Source organism: Pelophylax lessonae, assembly GCF_965119305.1.
Source record: "Pelophylax lessonae genome assembly, chromosome: 2".
In the NCBI taxonomy this organism is placed as follows: Eukaryota; Metazoa; Chordata; class Amphibia; order Anura; family Ranidae; genus Pelophylax; species Pelophylax lessonae.
The window spans coordinates 625,981,821-626,008,281 of NC_138769.1; the positions used below are offsets into that span (position 1 = coordinate 625,981,821).

The following is a 26,461-nucleotide window of genomic DNA, read 5'->3' on the forward strand; positions in this document are numbered from 1 at the left end:
CAGTATCAAATGAAAAACACTTTATCAAAATAAGCAGCCCACCTACATTGAGGTTAGCAAGAAACAACATGAAACATCCATGATAACGCCCTGCTATTCGTTTTCTTCTACATTGAGGTGATCCTACCCAGATCTCCTGTGGGAGCTGCAGAGGTTCCAGCCTCGGTCCCTTCTCCTGCTCAGCCATCTATCTATCCATTCAGCTGCCTAATCTATATCTCTACCCTGTTGATGGTCAACACATACAGATGAAAGCTCCAATGGACCAAGGGACTTTGCACTTCTTCTAGGAGCACCGTATGTACTGTGTACTTGTACACTCTTTGGATTTGTCTCTATATATTGCTGCATTCATCTTTCCCTCGATCCTGTCTAGTCTCCCAGTTCCTGTCGCTGAAAAACATCCCCACAGCATGATGCTGCCACCACCATGCTTCACTGTAAGGATGGCCAGGTGATGAACGGTGCCTGGTTTCCTCCAGACATGAGGCTTGCCATTCAGACCCAAGAATTCAATCTTTGTTTCATTAGATCAGAGAATTTTGATTCTCATGGTCTAAGAGTCCTTCAGGTGCCTTTTGGCAAACTCCATGTGGGCTGTCATGTGATTTTTACTGAGTAGAGGCTTTCGTCTGGCCTCTACCATACAGGCCTGATTGGTGCAGGGATGGTTGTTCTTCTGGAAGGTTCTCCTCTCTCCACAAAGAAACGCTAGAGCTCTGTCAGAGTGACCATCGGGTTCTTGGTTACCTCCCTGACTAAGGCCCTTCTTCCCTAATAGCTCAGTTTGGCCAGACGGCCCACTCTAGGAAGAGTCCTGATGGTTCCAATCTTCTTCCATTTACGAATGATGGAGGCCACTGTGCTCATTGGGACCTTCAATGCTACAGAAATCTTTCTGTGCCCTTCCCCAGATCTGTGTCTTGATACAATCCTGTCTCGGGGGTCTACAGACAGTTCCTTGGACTTTGTGCCTTGGTTTGTACTCTGACATGCACTTTTGAGTGTGGGACCTTATATAGACAGGTGTGTGCCTTTCCAAATCACGTCCAATCAACTGAATTTACCACAGGTTGACTCCAATCAAGTTGTAGAAACATCTCAAGGATGATCAGTGGAAACAGGATGCACCTGAGCTCATTTGTGATTGTCAAAAGCTTGAATACTTATGTACATGTGATTTTTCCGTTTTTGTTTTTTTTTTTAAATAAATTTGCAAAGATTTCAAACAAACTGCTTTCACGTTGTCATTATGGGGTATTGTTTGTAAAATTTTGAGGAAAATAATGAATTTAATCCATTGGGAATAAGGCTGTAACATAACAAAATGTGGAAAAAGTAAAGCGCTGTGAATACTTTCCAGTTGCACTGTACCATTGGCCGCTGCCGCTGATGGCTTGTAGTTCTCAATGAACTGTGAGGGCGCTAGTGGGCGTTTTCGTAGTTTATTCATTCTTCCTGAAATTCAGTTACTGTCTGCCCATACTGCAACTGTATTGAGTGTCTGCAGGAGCCAGCCATTGCATCTGTAATCTGCTGATCTCGGGTGCAATGCCTTACAAGCTGCAGAGTAAAAAGAAAATAATAAATGCAAATTTTTTTTAACCTCCAAAAAAGTATGCGTTTATTATTGGAGAAAGATATATAATAGATAGATACTCAACAATATCCCTATATATATATAGTAGCGCAAACTTGTCAAGAAGCAAGTGCCAAAAAAAATACTGTGCCCACTGCACAAAAGTCCGAAATGCAATAGATGTCACATAGGCAGCAGGAAAAAGTTCAGAAATGACTCAAACAGTCCATAATCCTTCACTCTATCTCCTGGGATGATAATGTACGAAGACGTGTTTCTCAAAAGGATCACCACCACCACCGTGCTCCAAGGGGGGAGGAGAATTGCCCACTCACCAGATGCTGTGGCCCAACCCACTTTCGTGTTTGAGCATTCAGGCTTATAATGATGGTCACTGGTCCAGAGTATCCACAACAGGAATCGCACCAGCGCACCAGCGATTCCTGTTGTGGATACTCTGGACCAGTGACCATCATTATAAGCCTGAATGCTCAAACACGAAAGTGGGTTGGGCCACAGCATCTGGTGAGTGGGCAATTCTCCTCCCCCTTGGAGCACGGTGGTGGTGGTGATCCTTTTGAGAAACACGTCTTCGTACATTATCATCCCAGGAGATAGAGTGAAGGATTATGGACTGTTTGAGTCATTTCTGAACTTTTTCCTGCTGCCTATGTGACATCTATTGCATTTCGGACTTTTGTGCAGTGGGCACAGTATTTTTTTTGGCACTTGCTTCTTGACAAGTTTGCGCTACTATATATATATAGGGATATTGTTGAGTATCTATCTATTATATATCTTTCTCCATATGTTTTAGTTAAGTAGCTGCATAGCCAATTTATTTATTGGTGAGTGGTCCTCATTTGAAGCGCTTGGGATAGCTTATACCTTTATTTGGTTTTCGTTGGGCATTTAAGCTGTCATATTATATGCGTTTATTATTATTAAGGTGAACTTATCTTTTAATTGTAAGAAAAAGGAGAAAATCAATAGCTGTGATGGAAGCCAGCACTCAGCAGGTACTTATTATTCACAATAGCTGAAGATCAGCTTACACATAAATATAGAACCCCTTTAATAGCGGGAAACAAGGCATTCAGTGTTATCAGAAGAGCCCTTTCCAGGGCCAGTTTGGCAGTTTGTCTGTTCAGCTTCCAGCTTGTTGAATATTAAATGTCATATGATAAGGCTTTTGTAAACACATTACATTCAATGTACAATTGCCTACCCAGATTTCCTTCTGCTGAGAGTCTATAAACAATAAGTGGGTGGCGGTGAGATACAGCGTCCCAGAAGAGGATTTGTTGCTAGGGCTGAAGCGATCCAATAACTTCACCTGCTCCACCTGCAAAAACAAACACAAGGTTCAGGTAGGCACAATAGCAAAACTCTATATATAGCAGAATGTCAAGGACACCTTAGACGACCTAGGCAAATGCATACCTGCAAAGTGGTGTGACATTTCTGAAGAGGCAAAAAAAGGTTCTCAGAGGCATAGTGGGCATGCTCTGTGCCAGTAAATAGGCTTGTATATTAAAGTAAGTACACAATTTAACACACAAGGCAACACATATTTAAGTATTGCTAAAAAGTCTAAGAGCCCTTCACATGGGCGGACCTGATCGGACCCTATAGTATCCCCTATGGAGCAGGTGGTGTTAATGGACATGTGTCCATTGCCACCCGCCAACATCCGATCCGCTAAAAACAGACAGATGGAGATCCATTCCCCATCTGTCTGATGGTTCAGATTGGATGGCAGTCAGGCGTAAACAGACAGACAATCCATTTATATCCAACCGCCCATAGAGGAGAACGGGCTGTGTTCACTCTGCCTAAGTGGAGACTAGCCATCCGCCTGCTCAGCGGGGATCAGCGGACAGATCCCCCACTGAGCAGGCAGACTCCAATGGAGCCCACCCTGTGTATCAGGGGCCTAAGTGTTTGTTACTCTAATGCATTCTTTGCATTAGGGTGAAAAACTTCCACCCCACACCTCCCCCATTACTTACCTGGTACCATGTCACTACCACTGGCTCCAGCGTCGCTCTCCTCACTTTCTCATTTCAAAGGAGAAACTGAGGGCAAAGGACCCATAGGCTGCTGGCATCAGTAAAACTTCTGTAAGGAGGGAGCAGGGGCATGGCTTTTCAGTGCTGTGTGTGTGTATGGGCACACGTAGCACTGTGCAGGATCCACCAGGAGTCTGCATGCCCAGGTGCCTACTTAGCAAAAGACTTCCTACAGAAGGCACTCAAAGAAGAGGTGAAGTCTATATCGAGTATATAAGGTGAAGACTGCTAGAAGAGAGGGAAAGTGTTTTTTCTGTGCAATATTGTGCCACAGACCAGGTAAGCGTTACCTCTTTTTTTTATTTAAAAAAAGCTCCCCCTTACATCATGTGTGCCTAGCAGAGCTCCCTCTTACATCATGTGTGCCCAGCAGAGCTCCCTCTTACCTCATGTGTGCCCAGCAGAGCTCCCTCTTACCTCATGTGTGCCCAGGAGGCTCCCCCTTACATCATGTGTGCCCAGCAGAGCTCCCCCTTCCATCATGTGTGCCCAGCAGAGCTCCCTCTTACCTCATGTGTGCCCAGCAGAGCTCCCTCTTACCTCATGTGTGCCCAGGAGGCTCCCCCTTACATCATGTGTGCCCAGCAGAGCCCCCCCTTACATCATGTGTGCCCAGCATAGCTCCCCCTTACATCAGGGCTTGACAAATTTTCCTGAAATCTAGGAGCCAGCTAAAAAAGTTAGGAGCCAGTTTTTTTTTTTTAAACTAACAACCAAGCTTTATTTAATAAAACAGATACTAAATTTACACATAAATACGACTAGAACCCCACTCTCCTCTAGCGCAATTGGATGAAAACAGACTGTCTGTCTCTTTCCATCCGATGCCATCTGATCCGATCCACGGGATGGATAGAAAATAGAACCACCATCCGTCTGCTTTTGGCGGACAGGATCAGATGGCGGCAGATTACTGCTCCATAGAGGAGAATGAAGGGTCCGATCAGGTCTGCCTGAAAAACTGACAGGCGGACCTGATCAGACAGCCCGTGTGAAAGGGGCCTTAGGCTGTGACATGGCGATGAGGAAAAAAAAAAAAAAAAAAAAGATTAATATATATATTATATATATATAAATTTTTTTTATAATAATAATTGGAAAAAATATATATATTTTCTTAATTAAAAAAAAAAAAAAAAGAAAAAAAACGGAATTTTTGTAAAATCTTACCTGTAAAATTCCTTTCTCTGAGTCCTCCGACAGTCGCCGCCCACTTCATATTCATCACCAATGGGTTATGTCCTCTATTCCGTAGGAGTAGCTAGACAACAGAATATGTTAGTACAAAGACTTTTAACATATCCCACCCCCAGGGGGTGGTCCCCTCAGTACATAACCCTCCACTTCCTGTATCCAACTCAGTTTCAGTGGAATAGCAGTAGAGAGTACATCAAAACCCCAAAAGAGGGGCGGGGGCGGCGACTGTCGGAGGACTCAGAGAAAGGAATTTTACAGGTAAGATTTTACAAAAATTCCGTTTTCTCTTACGTCCTCCGACAGTCGCCGCCCACTTCATATTCATCACCAATGGGGATGTCCCAAAGCAGTGTAAACATGAGGGGTGGGAAGAACGCAGCCGCGCCCAAGGCAACGCCGTCTCCCCATCAGAGAAAGGAACCTTACCAAAGGAAGGAAACCAGATGGGCATAAGAACAAAACACTCGCTCAACAGGAGCAAGAAAACCCAGGGAAAAAACGAATATCCCAAAAAGCCAAAGAACCCGTAACAAGGGCTCTAGGGAACTGCCGCACTAAGAACCTTGCGGCCAAAGGAAGCATCAGCCGATGCCTGAACATCTACTCTGTAGAATATCGTGAAAGTGTGTACGGTCGACCAAGTCGCCGCCTTACACACCTGGGCCACAGAGGCCCCATGACGACAGGCCCAAGACGTACCCAGAGATCTGGAGTGCGCCTTCACAGGTACAGAGGGAACTTTCCCCTTCAAAGCATAGGCCTGTTCAATGGTCTGTCTGATCCATTTGGCGATTGTAGAAGCCGACGCCGCCATGCCCTTCCGAGGACCTTCCGGAAGGACAAACAAGGCATCCGACTTGCGAAAAGACTCAGTCGATTTGAGATAGACTCTAATCGCCCGGACAACATCCAAGGAGTGAAGCAGCACCTCCGTCGGATGCTTCGGCTTCGCGCAAAGTGAAGGTAGGACAATGTCCTCATTGAGATGAAAGTCCGAAACCCCTTTTGGAAGAAAAGAAGGGTTAGGCCGCAAGACCACCTTGTCCAAACGCACAACCAGATACGGAGACTTGCAGGACAAGGCTGCCAGCTCCGACACTCGATGAGCCGAGGTGATAGCCACCAAAAAGGCGACCTTCTTGGATAACAAAGACAGCGAGATCTCCCTGATCCTTTCAAAAGGAACACGCTGCAATACCGATAGAACTAGATTCAAGTCCCAAGGGGGAGGAGGGTCCCTCCTAGGAGGGATCAGATGACGTACCCCCTGCACAAAAGTGCTAACCAAAGAATTAGATGCCACAGGCCGTCGAAAAAGAACGGCCAAAGCAGACACCTGACCCTTGATCGTGGCCAGCGCCAGACGCTGGTCAACACCCGTCTGGAGGAAGGGCAACACCCTAGACACCGAATAAGTGTCAGGAGAGAAACCCCTGGATCCGCACCAGGCAAAATACGTCTACCAAGTACGGTAATAAACCTTCCCCAAGGAAGACTTCCTCGCATTTATTAAGGTGTGAATGACCTCAGGGGAAAGACCCCTGTTCTTCAGGACCTCGGTGTCAACAGCCAGGCCGTCAAAGCCAGCGACTGTAAAGCAGGATGGAAGATCGGTCCTTGCGACAGAAGATCTTCTCGAAGAGGCAGACGCCACGGGGCGTCGAATGCCAGATTTACGAGGTCTGCGTACCAGGACCGGCGAGGCCAGTCCGGTGCCACAAGAATCACCGCGGTCGGTTCCGCGTGCAACCTGCGAAGGAACCTAGACAGCAATTGAATCGGCGGGAACGCATACATCAGTTGGTACTGATGCCACGGGCAATCAACGCGTCCGACGCGTCTGCCCGAGGATCGAGCGACCTTGCCACGAACCGTGGTACTTTGTTGTTCAGACGAGACGCGAGAAGGTCTACCTCCGGAAGACCCCACCTCGCGCACAACATCCGGAAGACAGCCGGGTGAAGGGACCATTCCCCCTGGTCCAGGGTCTGGCGGCTCAGATAATCCGCCTACCAATTCTCCACCCCCGGAATGTGAACTGTCGATATCGCCGGGACATGCGTCTCGGCCCAAGACAGAATCGCGGCCACTTCTCGAGCCTCCCGGGCACTCCTGGTGCCCCCTTGGGGATTGATGTAAGCCACCGCCGTGGCATTGTCCATCTGCACCCGAACAGGGTAGCCGTGAAGATTGTCTGTCCAACGACGAAGACAGAGGAATATCGCTCGCAGTTCCAGAACGTTGATCGGAAGGGAGGAGTCCTCCGTCGACCAAACACCCTGGGCGGACAGAACGCCCAGAACACCACCCCAGCCCGACAGGCTGGCGTCCGTGGTGATCACCGTCCACGAAAGGGGACGAAAAGACTTGCCCCCCGATACTGAGGGGGATTGAAGCCACCACAGAAGATCCCTTCTGGTCTGAGAACTCAATGACATCTGGAGATCCAGAGACTGCGGACGCCCGTCCCACTTGGACAATATCTCCGCTTGGAGATCCCGTGTGTGAAACTGGGCGAAGGGAATCGCCTCGAAAGCCGAGACCATCAATCCCAGACACCGCATGCACGTCCGAATGGACGAAGATGGAACGTCCCTGAGGGACCTGACTGCCTCCTGAAGAGCTGCGCGTTTTTCTTCCGGCAGGAAGACCTTCGCCTGGACAGAGTCCAGAATCATACCCAGGTAAGAAATCCGAACCGATGGGCACAATGTCGACTTTGGAAAATTGATCGTCCAACCAAACTCCTGCAGAGTCTGCAACGTGACGGACAGATCCTTCTCCAGACTCTGGCTGGTCGCAGACCGAACCAGAATATCGTCCAGATACCCCAGAACCGAAATGCCCTGGGCCCTCAACAAAGCCAGAACCGGTGCCAGCACTTTGGTGAACACCCTCGGAGCCGAGGCGAGACCAAAAGGCAACGCCACAAAATTGGTAATGATCTTCCGCTATGGCGAATTGAAGGTACCTCTGGTGACCCTCGAAAATAGGGATGTGAAGATACGCATCCTTCAAGTCGATGGAAGCCATGAACTCCCCCGGAACCAGGGCAGCCACCACCGACCGCAGGGATTCCATGCGGAACTTGCGCACCCGCACAAAGCGGTTCAGCGCCTTCAAGTCCAGAATCGGACGCACCTTGCCCTCCTTCCTGGGCACGGTGAACAGATTGGAATAGAACCCTCGAAATCTGTCCCGATGAGGCACCGGGACCACCACTCCCTGAGCCCTCAGGTCCTGCACCGCTAGATGCAGGTCCCGCAAACGCTCCTGGGATAACAGAAGATTTGAGGGAAAAAATCTGCTCTCCGGCCGAGAGAGAAACTCGATCTTGTAGCCAGATCGAACGATTTCCTGAACCCACCTGTCCCGAATCCGGGACAGCCATGGCTGAGGGAAACCGAGCAAGCGTCCCCCCACCCCTGATTCGGGTGAGGGCGCCCCTTCAGGCCGCACTGTTGTGGGCCGCAGAACCGGATTGGCCGGATTTTTGCTTACCTGCCCACGGCTTCTCGTGGGAGCCTTGACCCTTGGACGGCTTGCCCCTATAGTGTGACCGAAAGGCACGAAAGGACCCCTGAGGGGGCCGAAAGAAAGCATTCTTTTTTCCATGCTTTCCCCCCGTGACCCCTTTAATTAGGGCATCCAGGGATTCGCCAAAAAGGCGAGAACCATCAAAAGGCAGATTGGCCAAGGTCTTACGTGAAGATTGATCCACAGACCAACACTTCAACCAAACCAGGCGGCGAGATAACACCGCCACACTGTGTACACGTGCAGCCAACGGAACCATATCCAGGTCCGCATCACACAAATACATGACACCCTGGTGGATATGATCCACCATATCCAAAGTCGCCTGGGGGGCAGAATCAGCCACCAGGACACGCCCAAGCACCTGCGTCCAGCTCGCGACCGCCCGGGCCGCCATAAGTGAAGCAAATAAAGCTTTCAACATAGAACCCATAATAGAATAGGTATGACGGGAAAGGGACTCCATCCTCTTGTCCGTGGCATCCCGGAACACCGGGGTGTCTGCAGCAGGAATCGCAGTGGACTTGTTCAAAACTGCTATCGCATGGTCCACCGGAGGTGGGACACACCAACGCTCAGCTTAAACCTACTTGGTACAGCAAAAGGTTTGCGTATATTACGCCATTGTTCTATCACAGCACGCTGAAAATCATCAGTGCATGGAAACATCTGCGATGATTTGCGCCTTTTCTGCGTCCCATAAGCCGCCAAGGCAGCTGGAGGACATGTTTCCTCCTCCAAACGCAGAGTTTGCTTGATAGAAGCAACCAAGTCATCCATGAGTGCAAGCTCTTCAGACGAGCCAGGGGGAGAAATATCAACCCCCCTCTACCTCAGCCTCCTTTCCTGACCCTATAAGGTCCAGGGAGGAACGAGACCCCGATAAGGAGATCTCTGCCACAGCAGCCCCAGTACCATCACCCTCTGAATCAGAGGATTGAGCAGCCACCAGCATTTGCACCTGAGTCGCAAGGCTAGCCACAATCGCAGCCAAATCCCCCCCGGGGGGGGAAACCGCAGTCCCCTGGCTTCCCACTAAAGTGGCAGGAAACTTGCATTCCTGAGAATCCATGCCCCTGTAGTAGCAAAAATAAATGGGTGACCGCCCCTTTAAGAGAGCGCTGCGATCGTAGCCCACTCACACTAGGCACCCCACACAAGGGACCCCCACAGGGACAAGTATACCAAGGCAGGATACAGGGAATAGAGAGAAATGAACCTGGAGAGATCGGTGCTGCTGCTGCTGCCCGCGGTGCTCCTGAAGGAAAGGAAGTGCTGGCATACAGGGCGCTCTAGTAAAGCCTATGGAGGCTACAAGAAAATGGCCGCAATGCATGTAAAACATGCGGCCGGAGCGATCGCAGCCAAAATGGCGCCGTTTTGGCGCCGAAACCGCCGCTCCCACACCCCATGAGGGTGAAGTAAAACACACCATCTGCCCAAAAAAGGAACATGGTAAACCGCCGCAGCGGTGCTGTAATGTGCCCCAAGCATGAGAAACCCAAGCCCCACAGCACACAGCTGTTCACACAGACAGAAACTGACACAGAGTGCAGCCAGCCCCCCCTCCTGCAGCCCACAGCATGCAATATGAGAGATAGGGAAACAGTAATAGTGTGAACACAGGGCAAGGTACACAGTCCCAGACTGACACCCCCCAGACAGACAGGTCCCCACATGAATACATACATGGCGTGGGGGACCCGCACAGGCGAACAAGCCGCTGTACATGAGACAGGGGGAGTCGCATCCAGGACGCAGCAGAAGGTGGGTTGAGAAACCGCACAGCGTCCGGTGAGGTAGCCACCTCACCTAGCATCCCTGCACGGAACAGGGATGGGTCGTTCAGATAACTCAGGAGCGATACCTGACTGAACGCTCGATGGCGGGCTGAGAAACCACTGACCCACAGCCTGCTACCAGGGGGGTCAGCCCGAGACGCAGCCCGCATGATCCTCTTCTTCCGAAGAACTAACTAACGCTGGTAAAATAACAGCTAACAAGAAAGAGAGAAAAAAACTCAAATAAAATCCAAAGAAAGGAAAGAGAGCTGAGACAAGGTGCACCAGCACAGAAACTTCCAGCTACTCCTGACAGCTAGACAAATGAAACTGAGTTGGATACAGGAAGTGGAGGGTTATGTACTGAGGGGACCACCCCCTGGGGGTGGGATATGTTAAAAGTCTTTGTACTAACATATTCTGTTGTCTAGCTACTCCTACGGAATAGAGGACATAACCCATTGGTGATGAATATGAAGTGGGCGGCGACTGTCGGAGGACATAAGAGAAATATTATTTAGTTTTTACATTAAAAAAATAAATTAAATTAATAATAAATAACCACACTCCCTGTCAAAGGTAACTAACTGGACAGGGAGATGGTAATGCATTGTGAACAAACAGTGGAAACAGTAATTACAACAGTCATTACTCCCGGCCACCACAAGAGGGCGCCAGTTCCCCATTGGAAGCCTCATCTCAAGTAGGCCGAAAAGCCGGGGCCTCAATTTTCGGACGGCCCGAAAGTCCGTGCACTCCGTGCGCGGAAGTCCGTACAAAAATGACAGGGCACCCCAGGCGCCAGGTCGCTAATTCTAGTCGCAAATGCGACCTGGCGCCCGGGTTTTGTCGAGGCCTGCCTTACATCATGTGTGCCCAGCATAGCTCCCCCTTACATCATGTGTGCCCAGCAGAACTCCCCCTTACATCATGTGTGCCCAGCAGAGCTCCCCCTTACATCATGTGTGCCCAGCAGAGCTCCCTCTTACATGTGTGCCCAGCAGAGCTCCCTCTTACATCATGTGTGCCCAGCAGAGCTCCCCCTTACATCATGTGTGCCCAGCAGAGCTCCCCCTTACATCATGTGTGCCCAGCAGAGCTCCCTCTTACATCATGTGTGCCCAGCAGAGCTCCCTCTTACATCATGTGTGCCCAGCAGAGCTCCCTCTTACATCATGTGTGCCCAGCAGAGCTCCCCCTTACATCATGTGTGCCCAGCAGAGCTCCCCCTTACATCATGTGTGCCCAGCAGAGCTCTCTCCAACATCATGTGTGCCCAGCAAAGCTCCCTCTTACATCATTTGTGCAAGTGGATCTTCAGCCTGAATTACATGTTGCCTTGCATCCACCCCTCCTCCCCTGTGCTGCATAATTTGGGCTTTTTTTTTTTTTTACTTTTTTTTTTTTCAATTAAAGGTCTGTCCCACTTCCCCGTGCATGTCATTCAGTCCTAGGCAATTGACTTGCACTTTGCCTTCTGGGATATGTACGTCACTTTAATTGACAAAACAGGAGGGGGCAGAGCCCAGCAGAATGTCATCAAAGAGGTCCCGGCTGAACCCGGAAGAGCCAGCAGCTTTCTGATGACTTCACCAAAGAAGATGGCAGTGCGGGAATGATCGGGGGCAGAAGAGAAGCAAATCTCAGCAGGACAACGCAGTACCTTAAAGGATAACTACACTTTTGTCGGGAAAATACAAATGAATAATAATATAGCGTATACAATTGCGACACAAATCATATTTTAATTGCATGTTATTAAAAATTATCTTTCCTTTTAATCTGCAGCTGTTGTGATTTTCTAAAAATGCCATGCAATATGTCTACCTAGAGCTGTTCTGTACACAGAATGTGTACTGACCACACCCCAGAAACATAATTTCCTGCTTGTTTGATTGGCTCACCAATTTTCCCAGAAGTCTGCCTAAGATACAAGTCAGATTTCAGGCATCCCCTGCAACAAAAATAATTTTTGGTGAGATACTCCCAATACAAACATGTCTAAAGGGATGCAGGCCCAGCAGATTTCCTCATTGGTGCCCTGCAGCTTCCACAGCTGATAGATAATTATGAAACCACTCCCATTAGACCCACTCAGAACAGAGGCACAGAGGAACAAACAATAATTTCATCAGAATAACAAAAGGTAGGAATCTGCAACAAAGTCTGTTACAATCCTTGTAATGTACAGAGATTACCCAGAGGGGAAAGTTTTTTTTCTCAACAAAAGTGGAGCTATGCTTTAACTGTGCAGGGCTGTTAACAAGGTAAGTGGAGGGTGACAAAGAAATGAGGGAAGGACATAGTGAAGATCCGCTTTAAGGAACGTGCGCTGGGTCCCCTGGGTGATTCAAGAAGGATTTTAAACCTAATGATACTTCTTAACATTTAACCACTTCAGCCCCGGAAGATTTTACCCCCTTCCTGACCAGGGGGTATTTTGCGATTCAGCACTGTGTGACTTTAACGGACAATTGCGCGGTCGTGCGACGCTGTACCTAAACGAATTTGAAGTCCTTTTCTTCCCACAAACAGAGCTTTCTTTTGGTGGTATTTGATCACCTGTGCGATTTTTTGATCATGCGCTATAAACAAAAAAAGAGCGACAATTTTGCAAAAATAACAATATTTTTCACATTTTTTTATATGAAATTCCCCAAAAAAAATGTAAAAATCAAAATTTTTTAACATTTTCGGCCAATTTTTTTTATGCTACATATTTTTGGTAAAAAAAATTGCAAAAAGCGTATTTTGATTGGTTTGCGCAAAAGTTATCGTGTTTACTAACAAAAAGGGAAAGATTTTTTATGCTTTTTTTTTTTAACGCGAAATGGCGGCGATCTGCGATTTTTTTTGCGGGACTGCGACATTGGGGCGGACAGATCGAACCCTTGACTGACATTTTTGACACTTTTGGGATCACCAGTGACATTTCTACAGTAATCAGTGCTATACATATGCACTGTTACTGTAAAATTACACCGGTAGTAAAGGGGTTAACCTTTTTTGAGAGGGAGGGGTGGTGTGTGTCTCTAGGGGCGTGATTCTAACTGTGATTGGCTGTGGCTTGAGCTGTAGGAACAGTGATCAACGGCCCTACATAGTAGAACCGTATGATCACTGTTTCTACACAGGGGAGAATGACAGACGGCTTGTTTACACTAGCCGCCTGCCTTTCTCCCTCTCCACCGACGATCGCCGAGTGAGCGGCGGACATCGGGTCCGCCGGTCACACGCGTGGGGGGGGTGCCCGTGACCGCGTGGGAGCGCGCCTCCGGCGGCGCGCACTTGCTCCCTAGACCCTCACAGGCTAGTGATGTACCGATACGTCGGCAAGTGGTTAATGTCATAACCAACAGGCCCTTTCCAACACAACTATTCCATCTGGATCACAGGAAATGTTTATGTCAATGAAATAGCCTATAGCAAATAGACACAGAGGAGTTGATTTACTAAAACTGAAGAGTGCAAAATGTGGAGCAGCTGTGCATGGTAGCCAATCAGCTTCTAACTTCAGCTTGTTCAATGAGCCCCTGTTCACATTGGCGAGATTTGATATGTCAAATCATAGCCTATTGCCGGCAACCGCACTGTCCCAATCAATGCAACTCCGCACCGATTTACAAAAGTAGTTCCTGTACTACTTTTGGTGACTTCAGCGGCAATTTTAATAGACAGCTCTGCATGAACACACACAGATGTCATTCAAATTGCCCCTAAACTCACACTGAAATGCAGGTTTGAAATTCAGCTGACCTCGCACGATTTCAAAACCACATTCAGTGTGAAAGTACCCTTAAGCTTTGACAAAAAAAAAAACCCTGGAAGCTGATTGGTTTCTACGCAGAGCTGTACCAGATTTTGCACTCTCCAGTTTAGTAATTCAGCCCCATAGTGACAGATGGTCTTTCCACTAAAGTGGGAGGAAGAGATCGTGGATATGCAGGTATTGCTCTGAAGATTTCCGACAGAAGCTGTGGCATCCACACAGTGAACGCCACCAAGAAGCAAGCTTATAAGGAAGTACGATCTATTGTAAATGTGCTATATATATATATATATTTTATTATTTTATGTGACTCTTTGATTACACACTGAGGACTCAATTCAACTAATCTCGTGTCTGATGTCGGCGGTTGGTTGCACCATGGCTTATTGGTGGGGGTCACAGCAAGGGAGGCGAATACCTATGCAATCACAATTTTTCAGCTTTTTTCTGTAAATAACTGAAACAATAGAGTGTAGACCATCAATGTCAAGTCCTAATAAAAAAAAATCTTAATTACAGAGGAAGGACTACAAAATTTTGTAAAGTTTTTTGGTGGTGAATACTTTTATAAACCACTAAACTAATTCTCTGGTTATTAATAATGAAACATTACATGTAATTAAAGTGGAAGATAACCCTAACTATAACTATTCTAAAAATGTTCCCTCCCCCTGTATAAAAAAAGATTTGTGAACATTATTTCACTCCGCTCCGGTCTACTCACTTGATTCTGCAGCTCTGTGTAAGGGAGCGCTTGACTCAGTAAATTCTGGCAGTCATGATGTTACCCATAGGCTCCCATAACCCAGCTGTTGTCGATGCTCCCTCCTCTCCCCTGCAGCAGCCACTCACACAGGGAAGCCAGAGCAGCATGATCATGTGAGCTGACAGGAACAGATTAGGAATAGGTAAGTACACACATCTTTTTTACATAGGTTAGGCAGGGGGAGAGGGAGGGAACATCACATCAGCTTGTTCACATGGGCATACTATAGCGTACTATACTATAGCGTACGCCCATGCAAGGTCTGTGCTTGCCAGCTCGAGGAAGGACAGGTGTTCTTTGTAGTTGCACACTGATTGTGTCAATTGGGACGAAGTAGCTGCGCAGAGCTGTTGCTTCAGATTTGATAGCCATGGGAGCGCATGGCCCCAAACGCACACTCTCTGACTCATTCACCTGCACAGCTGTCAAACTGGAAGCAGCAGCTGTATCTGTGCAGCCGCTGCATCCCACCTGACAGGCATGGGGATGCAGGGAACACCTGTGCATCCCTGTGTAGAGTAGGTGTATGCTATAGTATGTCTGTATGAATGAGGCCTTATAGTTAGACTTTTCTTCTCCCTTTTTCTTGTTTAAAATTTTTTTCTTAACTTAGGACTGGAAAAGACTGCTAAGTAACTTCTCTATAGTCAAACGAAATGATGATTCAAGAGGAAAAGGCGCCCTGTGTTGCCATGGCAACATTTAACCACTGTCCTACTTAACTGACAAAGTTACTTTTTATAGCAGAAAACTCAATAACAGCAATGTCAACAAAACCACATCTGATAAGCAGAGTTATAGGTGTAGGGGTTTACTGCACATCAGTTAGCCATTACAAAGATCACGCCCATGGCATTTCCTCTCCTCTAGGTGCCTTGGGGGTGAAGCTCCGCACATTGCATATGTTTAGGTATTCTTTGGGCAGCCTATTTGCCCTAATATTTCTGATGGTATAGTGGAAGCAGCAGCTTTTTTGAGCTGGACAAGTCTTCCTTATAATGAATGTAATGTGCAGTACGGTGTGATGCAAGGCTTGGCAAATGCAGTTCAGAGCGCCCTATCCTGGTCAGTGCTTGGGGCACCTGGCCAGAGGTTTAAACCACCAAACGACATCATTTAACATCCACTGGAACATTCTGAGGTTTACATTTTCTTTTGCGCAGCTTGTTTTTTGCAAATTGTGCATTTTTTTTTTTTTTATAAATACACCCCTCTGTGTGTATGCCTACCTTCTCTGGTGCATCAATCTAATAGACAATGTATAATCAGCAAAATAATATAGTATATCATAAATAGTATATCATAAGCAGAAAGAACGAAAAGTCTTATATCTAAAAGAGAAGTATGAGGTTTTTCTTTTTTTCTAGAACCATACTTACCTAGCTGGATGCAGTATCCGTCCAATGCTGCATCTGTCCCCTGGCTCCTCTAATGGGCCATACACACTATAAGATTTTCTGAAGACTTTTTCCTTTAGATTTACCAAAACCATATAATATGAGGTCAAACCTAAACACTTTCAATTTGTATGCAATCTGGCAGGCCCTTGCACTACATAGAAAAGGTAAATCTGAAGGAAATCTAACCACAAAAGTTGGATAGTGTGTATCCAGCTTAAGACAGAGAACCGAGCAATCTAACACTGCACAGTTCTCAGAGCTAACTACGCCAGGGCTCGACAAACCCCAGGCACCAAGTCGCATTGGCGACTAGAAATAGCAGCCTGGTGCCTGGGCTACACTGTGGCAGGTGTCTTGTCTCAGACATCCCAAGTCTCCTGCGAGGCATGGGAGTCTCCCGCATGTGGGCTGTGGCTCCATGACACCCGCAAGTACTGAACGATGTCCCGGCTGTCTGTGTCAGCTGTCAGAATGGAGCCTATGCTTTCTGTATAGTTCCGGCTCCGTCCTGTCACAGGCGGAGTGATATGAAATGCACTCCGCCTGTGAGAGGAGAGATACAGGAAGCATCGGCTCTTTATGTTTGCTCAAGACCCGCTCCTCATACTTTCTGCCAACATTTCCCGCCAGTAGTACCCACAACAGTACTAGCCAGCAGTACCCACAGCAGTAACAGCAAACAGTACCCACAGCAGTACCAGCCAGCAGTACCCACCAGCAGTACCAGCCAGCAAGACCCACAGCAGTACCCACAGCAGCACAAGCCAGCAGTACCCACCAGCAGTACCAGCCAGCAGGACCCAGAGCAGTACCAGCCAGCAGTACCCACCAGAAGTACATCACATGTGATAGGGGTGCAACTAGCCCCCAGCACATAATTGTAAGTATGCCAGCATGTGCAGTGTTTCTGACTCCTACCGCCACGACCACTTCATATCACTGAAATGGTCGTGGTGGTTAGAGTGTTCCTTTAATATCTTTCAGAAGAAGTAAACCTCTGTATACTGATTCTATTTCATTTGATCATCCTCTAGTTGTGTTAAGTTAGTGGGGGGGAGGGGGGTGCGGAGTGCCACCTCCCTGAAATGAGTTTTTGCAGGTTGGGATGTCTGTTGTCCCCATGCAACCCCCACCTGCGGGTGTGCGGACTAAGATGCCGCGCTGGCCGGTAAGTGAGGCTGCGGCTTTGTGGCCTGCAGTAGGGAGACACTTACATCGGGGAACTGGCGCCCTCTTGTGGTGGCCGGGGCTGCAACAAGCAGTCACTAAGGGTTTCCCCTGCCTGTTCTCACTGCTCGAAGAGGTTGAAGATGTTGAGGGCTTGATCTGGTGCCCTGTCCTTACCGGTGAGTGGACAGGGAGTGTGGGGCAGCTGGTTGGAACAGCCTCAGTTCCATATACAACCCCACAAAGATGGAAACAGTTTTTTATTTATTTTATATATTTTTTCCATTAAAATTCATTTTTTATTCACGCTATTAAGGCAAGTAAACACGGGTTGAATGCCTGGCAACATCAGCCGTTCATTAAAAACTGGCCGTCATTCGGCTCGTGTGTATGGCAGCCGGTCCGACCGAAGCCGGCAATTCGGCATGCACAAAAAAAAACTGGCTCCTAACTTATTTTAGCTGGCTCCTAGATTTAAAGCAAATTTGTTAAGTCCTGCCCTAAGCAGAGAGCTGGTGACTGTTAGTCACCAGCTCTCTGCTCTGCCCAGCCCACTGCGCTGGGCTGTGAAAGGGGCGGGAGCGGGTATGTCCAGCTCAGGCTCTCAGCAGCTCGCTGAGAGGCTGGGCCGGGTGCCGATCCAGGCATGTAGGCAGATCCCGACCATATGGTTGCAATCTTTCCTGGACCTGCTCTGTCACATCAGCCGACAGCGGGTTTTAGCCTGCTGTCAGCTGAAAATGAGTCACAGTAATGCAAAACACAGTGATAAACAGAAATACAGCCAAACAAGGGTTGGCTGTACTTCTCCTTTAATCATTTTAGCATCTCCTTATTTAAAAAAAGAAAGCCCTGCTTATGCACTGGACAAGAGTTCTTCCTTAATGATCCCACATAATAATAATACTATTAAAGGTAAAATAAAACACTGTGTTACCCATTCATAGTTGTATTATGGTTCAGAATGTTCCAGGATTATCCACAGCATCTACTAGAAGACTTATTTTTTCCCTTGGTGCCAATTAATCTGGGGTAATTTACTTCCTGCCAACAAAGAGTTTCTTCACATATTACAACAAAGGAAGCAATCAAGCCCAGGCTTTAAGCAGATGTACCAACCAATAACAGCTGTGCTCATTGTTAGATATATGTAAACAGAACCACATGCACAGAACACACTGTGCCAACCAGGCATACCGGGGAACGAGGATCCTGTGCTACACAAACCTCAGCTGTCTATTCTGAGATCATGCTGCCTTCTGCTAACATACAATCAGAGCCTTCCAAACAGGCTTCACCCCTTTTTAGCACTCTTAGCACCTGTTCATGTTACTTTATAATGATAGAGAAAAACAAAGGGTGTTGTTAGGGGCAGCAAGCTGACAAATAGATGATGGCACTGTGTTAAAGCACAAGTAAACCTTAAAGTGTCATTAAACCCAGGCTATGGAAAACTTTCATTACATGTAGTATAGCAGAGTGCTCATATTCACAAAGCCACAAACACTTTTGTATTGTGTAGAATGAAATATACCTGGTTGATCCTGCCATCAGCTGTCCCCACTGCAGCCTGAGATTGTCTAGCCCAGATTGTGTCCTCTACAGAGCATGCTCAATTTCAGTTCCTTTCTAAGCTTTTCATTTGCTCCTTTTTCTTATCAATGCAGCCAACATGACTATAGATATAGAACAGTGTTTCCCAACCTTTTTTCAGTCAAGGCGCCCTTTAAAATGGACAATCTCAAAGCACCCTCTAAAATTATAAACAGTCTTGAGGCGCCCTTTAAAATTATGGAAATCCTTGAAGCATCCCATTCTCAAATGTAAAAAGCTTTTAATAGTTTTACATAATGCATCAACATCCACACATTTAGGGCACCCAACATTAGAGGGGATTTATTCTTCCAAATCAAATACACTTTTGCACACAGGTACTGACTAGTATTCCAGTGTTTCTCTTCTTCCTCAGTTTTTCTCCACCACTCATCTAATGTGACCACAGTGCTGACGGAGAGGGGCAGGGGAGAATCAAACGAGGATGCTGTGCAACCGACCGACATCCTCCTTATCAAATGATGATGTCTTTGGTTGTTAGGATGCCAGCGGCTAGAAGGTCGTTATGGTGCACAATGAAAACCTGTGGCTTTGTGTAAATAAAAGGCAGGCTTCATCCATCTGCTGGCTTGTAAACAATTCTTGGACAATTTTAGGGCAGTTTTAAAGAGGTTGTAAACTCATTTAAAAAAAATTTTTTTTTTTTACAACCTGCAAGAGAAAGACATAATGAGCTAGTATGCTTCGCATACTAGCTCATTATGAAATACTTACCTTAGAACGAGCCCCCGCCGTGCCGCTCTCTTACCTGTATGACGGGCGACATGACATGTCGCCCGTCTTCCGGGATCGCGGCATCCGGTCATCTGATTGGCCGGAGCCTCGGTGACGTCACTCCCGCGCACGCGCACGGGAGCCGACGGTCACGGCACGGGGCTCTGAAGGAACGGCACGATCAGCCGTTCCTTCAGAGCGCATGCGCCAGTGACGTCACTGGCTGCATTAAAGGTAAATATCTCCTAAACGGTGTAAGTTTAGGAGATATTTACAGTACCTATAGGTAAGCCTTATCATAGGCTTACCTATAGGTACAACTTCCTGAGGAGGGTTTACTTCCTCTTTAAGGCATTTTGCCAAGGCACCCCTGAAGAAACCTCAAGGCACCCCAGGGTTGAAAAAGGCTTCTATAGAGTCACACAAGTGGGTGTATACAAAGTGGTAAATGACACTCCCCTCCCTCCTCCTCCTTCATGTGCTCCAATTGCTAAACACTATCAGGATAGGATATAGTATGCTGATTATTTACATTTACCAAGAGACTCACAAAAAGCTTAATTTTAAAATAAACAAGTTTATAAATATATCAAATATAATTGCTAACATCTGTAAAGTAAAAGAAGAGCCTTGGATGGAGATACCATCTGAACAAAATGAAAGCTAGTGTCAATCATCTCTGACTCCACCTACACCATATGAATGCACATAAAATACACATTTGATGTTCAAGAAGGATTTATTTGGAGCTGTAAAACAGTCATTTGATATTTATAATTTAATTTGAATTGATCTTATTTTCTCTGTTTTTATTTAGTCACGTGACTGTGATTGCGGGTGCAATGTCAGGCTCCTGCAGACTTTCAGGAGATCTGCGTCTGAATGATGCGCTGCACGGCAGCGCTGTTTTCAAATTGTGACATCGGGAGTGGAAAGAAGGTAGGGGGGGGGAGAGAGAAGGTGCAGATGCAGGGACATGTAGCATGTTCCAAAGGTGCTGATCATGGCTGCAATGCTCTGCAGGCTCATTAGATTAAAAAAAAATGATAAATAAACATTTTATTACCTGCAAAAAAAATGTGCTTTTGTTATATTTTTTTCAAAAGGTGAACTTAGCCCTTTAACAAGTGTCAGTATCCCTGAATGTTCTGCATATTAAGGGAGATGTACAGCCAAAGCTGGTTTGGCTGTACATCTCCTATGGATCACAGGAGTGTGGTTCGTTCTGCACTCCTGTGACCCATTTTCAGCAGAGAGTGGTCTGAAATCTGTTCTCTGCTGATGTCACAGATGTCAGCCCAGGCACAGTGTCATCGTGACCATGGAATCGGGATCCGCCAGGTGCCTGGACCGACATCCGGCTCAGGCTCTCAGCGTGCCACTGAGGGCCTGAGCTGGCCGCTCCCACCCCCTCCACAGCCCAGCGCTCCAATGAGCGAGGAGGGGGCAGAGCAGAGAGCTACCGACTCACAGTCAGCAGCTTTCTGCTCGGGGAGCTGTCAGAACCGAGCGATCGGCAGTGTTTGATCGCTCGGTTCTCAGTGTAGAGACGCCAGGGGGACAGATGCAGCATCCGTCCGATGCTACATCCACCTAGGTAAGTATAACTGGGGAAAAACACTGAATCCAATACTTCTCTTTGAAAGCAACCTTGCAGTAAAATTCAATGTTTTTCTAGGTCCAGGCCCCAAGCCCTTGTACAAATCTCTGTCTGATAATATTTCAAAAATGTACTTGTAAGTGAAAAGTTAGATTATATACTTACCTCAGTCTTTCACATTGAGGGCTTAAAGTGGTACTAAAAGTAAAATTATTTTTGTATTACAAATAAAAAAGATGTTATACTTACCTGCTCTGTGCAGCGATATTGCACAGAGCAATCCCTTACCTCCTTGTTGGCGGTACCCAGCCGGCATTGTCTGCTCCTCCTTCCTCTGAATTGCTCCTGGGCAAGCTGTTTGCTTAATGCACCCGTACGTGCTCCTCCCAGGCCATATGCATCTATAGACAAGCCTGTGTCTCCTGTGAGACCAGGAAGTGAGAGAAGTGGTGCTGCCGTGTTTAGGGATGGTGGGGGGGTATTAAAACAGATAGTGGGGAGTTTTTTTTTGACCCTATTGCAGAGAATGCATTAAAGTGTTTGTAAGGGCAGAAGATTGTTTATCTTAATGTACTCTATGCATTAAAATAATAAAAAAACTTCCGTGTGCAGCAGCCCCCCCCCCCATACTTACCTGAGCCCCATCTTGATCCAGCGATGTTGCGTGAGAGCCTCAGCTGTCCAGGACTCTGCCTCCTGAATGACTGAGACACAGCACCGGGCACCATTGACTCCTGCTGCTGTCAATCAAAGTCAGTAAGCCAATGAGGAGAGAGAGGGGGTGGGACCAAACTGGCTCTGTGTCTGAATGGAGACACAAACAAGCAGCTTGGCTTGAGTGCCCCCTATTGCAAGCTGTTTGCTGTGGGGGCACTTGGCAGGAGGAAGGGGCTAGCAGCCCCGGCGAGGGACCTGAGAAGAGGAGGACTGGGTTAAGTTAAAAAAAAAAACATTTTTTTTTACTTTGGACTTACTATAATGTCCCTATCCTTTTGGGGAAATTCCTGAGGAACGAGTACCCCAAATCGCATGAGGTAACACTAGCCCAGCACCAAATCTCCTCACCAGATCTGGGCTGCTCTGTATTCCCCAGGACCTCGCAGTAAGGAGCCTGACTTCACCCTGGCCTAGGCGCTGTAGGCGGAAGACAGGAGTTAGGTAAGTATATCATCTACTTTTTTCTTTACATTTTCTGAACATTTTGTACATTTTTAATTAAAGTGGTTGCAAACCCCAGACATGAAATATGAACAAAGCATATCCCTGTATAGTCCAGAGCAAGTGTCATCTCTGTCCGTTGCCTCGTTCCTCTGCTAACAGTATGAGTCACTTCAGAAGAGTTTTCCTGACACCAAGAGAAAAATGGTGACAGAGGAGGGCACAGTCTGTAATTGACAGCCTCAAATCTGTTCCTGTATGCTGTGTGAAGGGGGGGGGGTCACTTTCCTCCAATCAGCTCTCGAGGCTCTCCTCATTGAAGTAACTTCAGCTCTCTTCCCCCTACTTTTCAGAGCTCAGAGATCCTGCGTAAATTCAGCACTTTGAATGGGTGGAGGGGAACGATGGCTGTAGATAAAAAGGTACTACTTATGTAGGAGGATTTGTTTCATCCCGTTGTATCACCTGAGGCCAGTCATTTCTCTGGGTATACATGAGGGTTTACATACAACCACTTTAAAGTACCAGTAGGCAGGGATTTTTAAAAAAGGAGGGGACCCAGACTGTTAATAAGCAAACCTTGCAGGTCTGCATTAAGAAAAAACGAATCCCCGAGCAAGTTTCTAGCTGTACCCAATGGCAACTCAGCCCATACAATGATCCATCTATTTTGTCCTGCATTGGGTTTTTCCCCGCATCCAATTCGCATGTCAGGAGATTGTGACCGGCTTTCTATGGAGCCGGTTCACATATCTCTGGAGCGGCTCTGGAATATCACAGGAGTCCTGTGCGTCTTCCGGTCCGTTTCAGATCCGAATTCAGCCAAAAATTCGGACTGAAATCTGACATGAAACCATGAACAGGGAGGAACCAGACCCCTGCTGTGAGCCGCTCCGTGCGGCAGTGTGAGCCCAGCCTTAACCAAGGAAAAATAAATCTGACGCTGTAGAATTATCATCTATCCAACCGCCCCACACCTTTTTAAATGTATCAGGTACCCCTCTATCAAGACACGTAGCTTCGTATAGCGGTAAAGAAATATTTATCAACGCCTTCCAGGCCATGATAGTGAGCGCCATCGGTTTCTTCCCTGACAAAATTATTATTTTACATGCATAGTACAGGAGCGGTGTGAATAGCGTAGAGATCACCTTTTTGGGTGCTAATGGGTCTACCAGGCCCAACAGACAGACTGCTATGTAGGGCTGAACGATAGTCGATATGGTATCGACTATCGTTCTGCGGCCGTAGGCGATATTCATATCGTCGAGGTCACGATATTTGCATAGGCAGGGGGAAGGGACTCGGAGGAGGACTCACAGACTTCCGTGTTAGGCAGGGAGAAGTCGGGACACTTCACTGACTCACTCGTGCACTGCAGCCCGCCCCACACGTTCAGTGAGTCTCACTCTCCGCCCTAGTTTTCTCAATGGCACATTCAGGGAGCCAATCACGCCGTGATTAGCTGCACAGCTAACCAATCACGCGTGCCTGCACACCTGATTGGTTCCGCTGTGCCGCTACTCACGGCGTGATTGGCTCCCTGAATGTGCCATTGAGAAAACTAGGGCGGAGAGTGAGACTCACTGAACGTGTGGGGCGGGCTGCAGTGCATGAGTGAGTCAGTGTATGCGGCTGTGCTGTGATCCTTTCCCGACTCCTTGTCCACCGCTCCAGCCTCCTACCACCACTGTGAGAAAGACTGTCTGTCACTGAATAATCCGATCTATTCCACAGTCCACACTGTCACTGAGTAATTGATTTTACCATATTAACCCTGACCTGCCCAGTGCCCTGTATCTGCAATTAAAATTTACAAGGCTGCCTGCATGCTTCATGATTTCCATTCCCAGCATCCTTCCCAATCCCTACAGTGTCAGTAACATTAACCCTATGGTACAAGGCTGCAGTGTGCACTGAATCCCATTCCCTACAGTAACATACATTAACCCTGTATGGTCAGAAAGGATTGGTTTGCTGTGTTGCTGCTCACGGCGCTCACACCGCTCATTCAATATCGCAATATATATAGTTGAAAAAAAAATATCGCAATATTTTTTTTTTTCCAATATCGTGCAGGCCTACTGCTATGGAAGGTCTTAGGCCACTTTCACACTTATGCGACCTAAAAGTGGCATGATTTTGCCGTGATCTTGTGGACTGAAGCAATGCCTGTGAAATCTTGGAGGTCTATGGATCTCAAAACGCATCAAAGTCGGACCAAAGTAGTGAAGAGACTACTTTGAAGTCGTTAAGAGTTGAAGTCGCACAGATATGAACAGTACTCATTGGAAATCATGGCATACGACTTGTCCTGCGACTTTGCAGTCCCAAGTCGCACAAGTGGAAAAGGGGCCTTATGGTAATTGATGTGACCAACTTAACACAGTCCATAACCTCCACCCAAAACTGCTGGATAGGTGCGCAATGCCAAAAAATGTGCAGAAAATCTGCCCCAAGGGTAGCACACCTCCGACAGTTCAGGGATGCGCTGGAGAAATCCTCGCAAGCTTAGCTGGAGTGTAATATATTCTATGGAGAAATTTGAACTTTACTTCTACATTTTTGCTTGCAATAAAAAAATTTGTAAATGACTAATTTCCCTGCATTATAAGAAACCACAGGCTGCTGGATGTAAACATCCAACTAATGCGGCTGCTAACAGAGCTACCTATTAGTTCCCAGAGCAAGAAACACCACAGCTCTGCTCTTTATTGAAGGCAATATAATAGATGAAGATTACTTTCCTGACTGCAGAGTATTTATTATCTGCAGAAAACATTTTCTAACTTGTATTATACCTTCAAACAAGTTGTCCCTTGTAAAAGTACAAGCTGCTTCTTTATCGAGATCTATGCAAAAATGAATCCCCTTAAATGATTCTAACACCCCTCTAAGGCTCCATTCATAACTAAGCTTATCATTTTCAGGCGTTTTTTGCAGGTGTTTGGAGGAAGGCATTGACATTTAACAAAAACGCCTGTAATCAGCCAAAAAAGAAGCTCATGTACCGTATATACTCGAGTATAAGCCGAGTTTTTCAGCACATTTTTTTGTGCTGAAAACGTCCCCCTCGGCTTATACTCGAGTCAAGAAAAAAAAAAAAAAGTTCCCGGCCGCTCCGACGTGCTTGAGCTTTAAAAATGGCGCTGCCCGGCGCATAACATGTCATTGCGCACGCGCCGCAGCCGCTCGGGAGAGGCCGGGAATAGCCGAAAGTATACGAGCGGCACATGCGCAATGAGGTGTCGGCGCCGGGCGGCGCCATTTTTAAAATGAAGGCGCCTCTGAAACAGGTAAGGGAAACTGCTGCACTACCTGCCATTATGCAGGGCTGTGGGCATACTACAAGGGATGCAGTGCTGCGGGCATGGTCCACCTGTACCATGCCCACAGCACTGCATCTCCTGTAGTATGCCCAAAACCCCGGATCCTCTTGTACCATGCCAGTCACCCTGCATTCTCCTGCACCATGCCAGTCACCCTGCATTCTCCTGTACCATGCCAGTACCCTGCATTCTCCTGTACCATGCCAGCCACCCTGCATTCTCCTGCACCATGCCAGCCACCCTGCATTCTCCTGCACCATGCCAGTACCCTGCATTCTCCTGTACCATGCCAGTACCCTGCATTCTCCTGCACCATGCCAGTACCCTGCATTCTCCTGCACCATGCCAGTACCCTGCATTCTCCTGTACCATGCCAGTACCCTGCATTCTCCTGTACCCTGCCAGCCACCCTGCATTCTCCTGCACCATGCCAGCCACCCTGCATTCTCCTGCACCATGCCAGTACCCTGCATTCTCCTGTACCATGCCAGTACCCTGCATTCTCCTGCACCATGCCAGTACCCTGCATTCTCCTGCACCATGCCAGTACCCTGCATTCTCCTGTACCCTGCCAGCCACCCTGCATTCTCCTGCACCATGCCAGCCACCCTGCATTCTCCTGCACCATGCCAGTCACCCTGCATTCTCCTGTACCATGCCCACCGCCCTGCATTCTCCTGCACCATGCCCGCCGCCCTGCATTCTTACCCCTAGGCTTATACTCGAGTCAATCATTTTTCCCATCTTTTTGTGGTAAAAGTAGGGGCCTCGGCTTATA

The 26,461-nt window shown here is 47.4% G+C and overlaps 1 protein-coding gene across 1 annotated transcript in view; it reads right to left on the reverse strand.

Annotated features, from left to right (window-relative positions):
* MTMR6 (myotubularin related protein 6) overlaps positions 1-26,461 on the reverse strand; it is a 97,116-nt gene that overhangs the window by 63,811 nt on the left and 6,844 nt on the right. Inside the window, exon 2 of the mRNA XM_082246682.1 lies at positions 2,808-2,924. Within this exon, the coding sequence (XP_082102808.1) occupies positions 2,808-2,924 (117 nt within the window). The remainder of the gene's footprint in view (positions 1-2,807; positions 2,925-26,461) is intronic.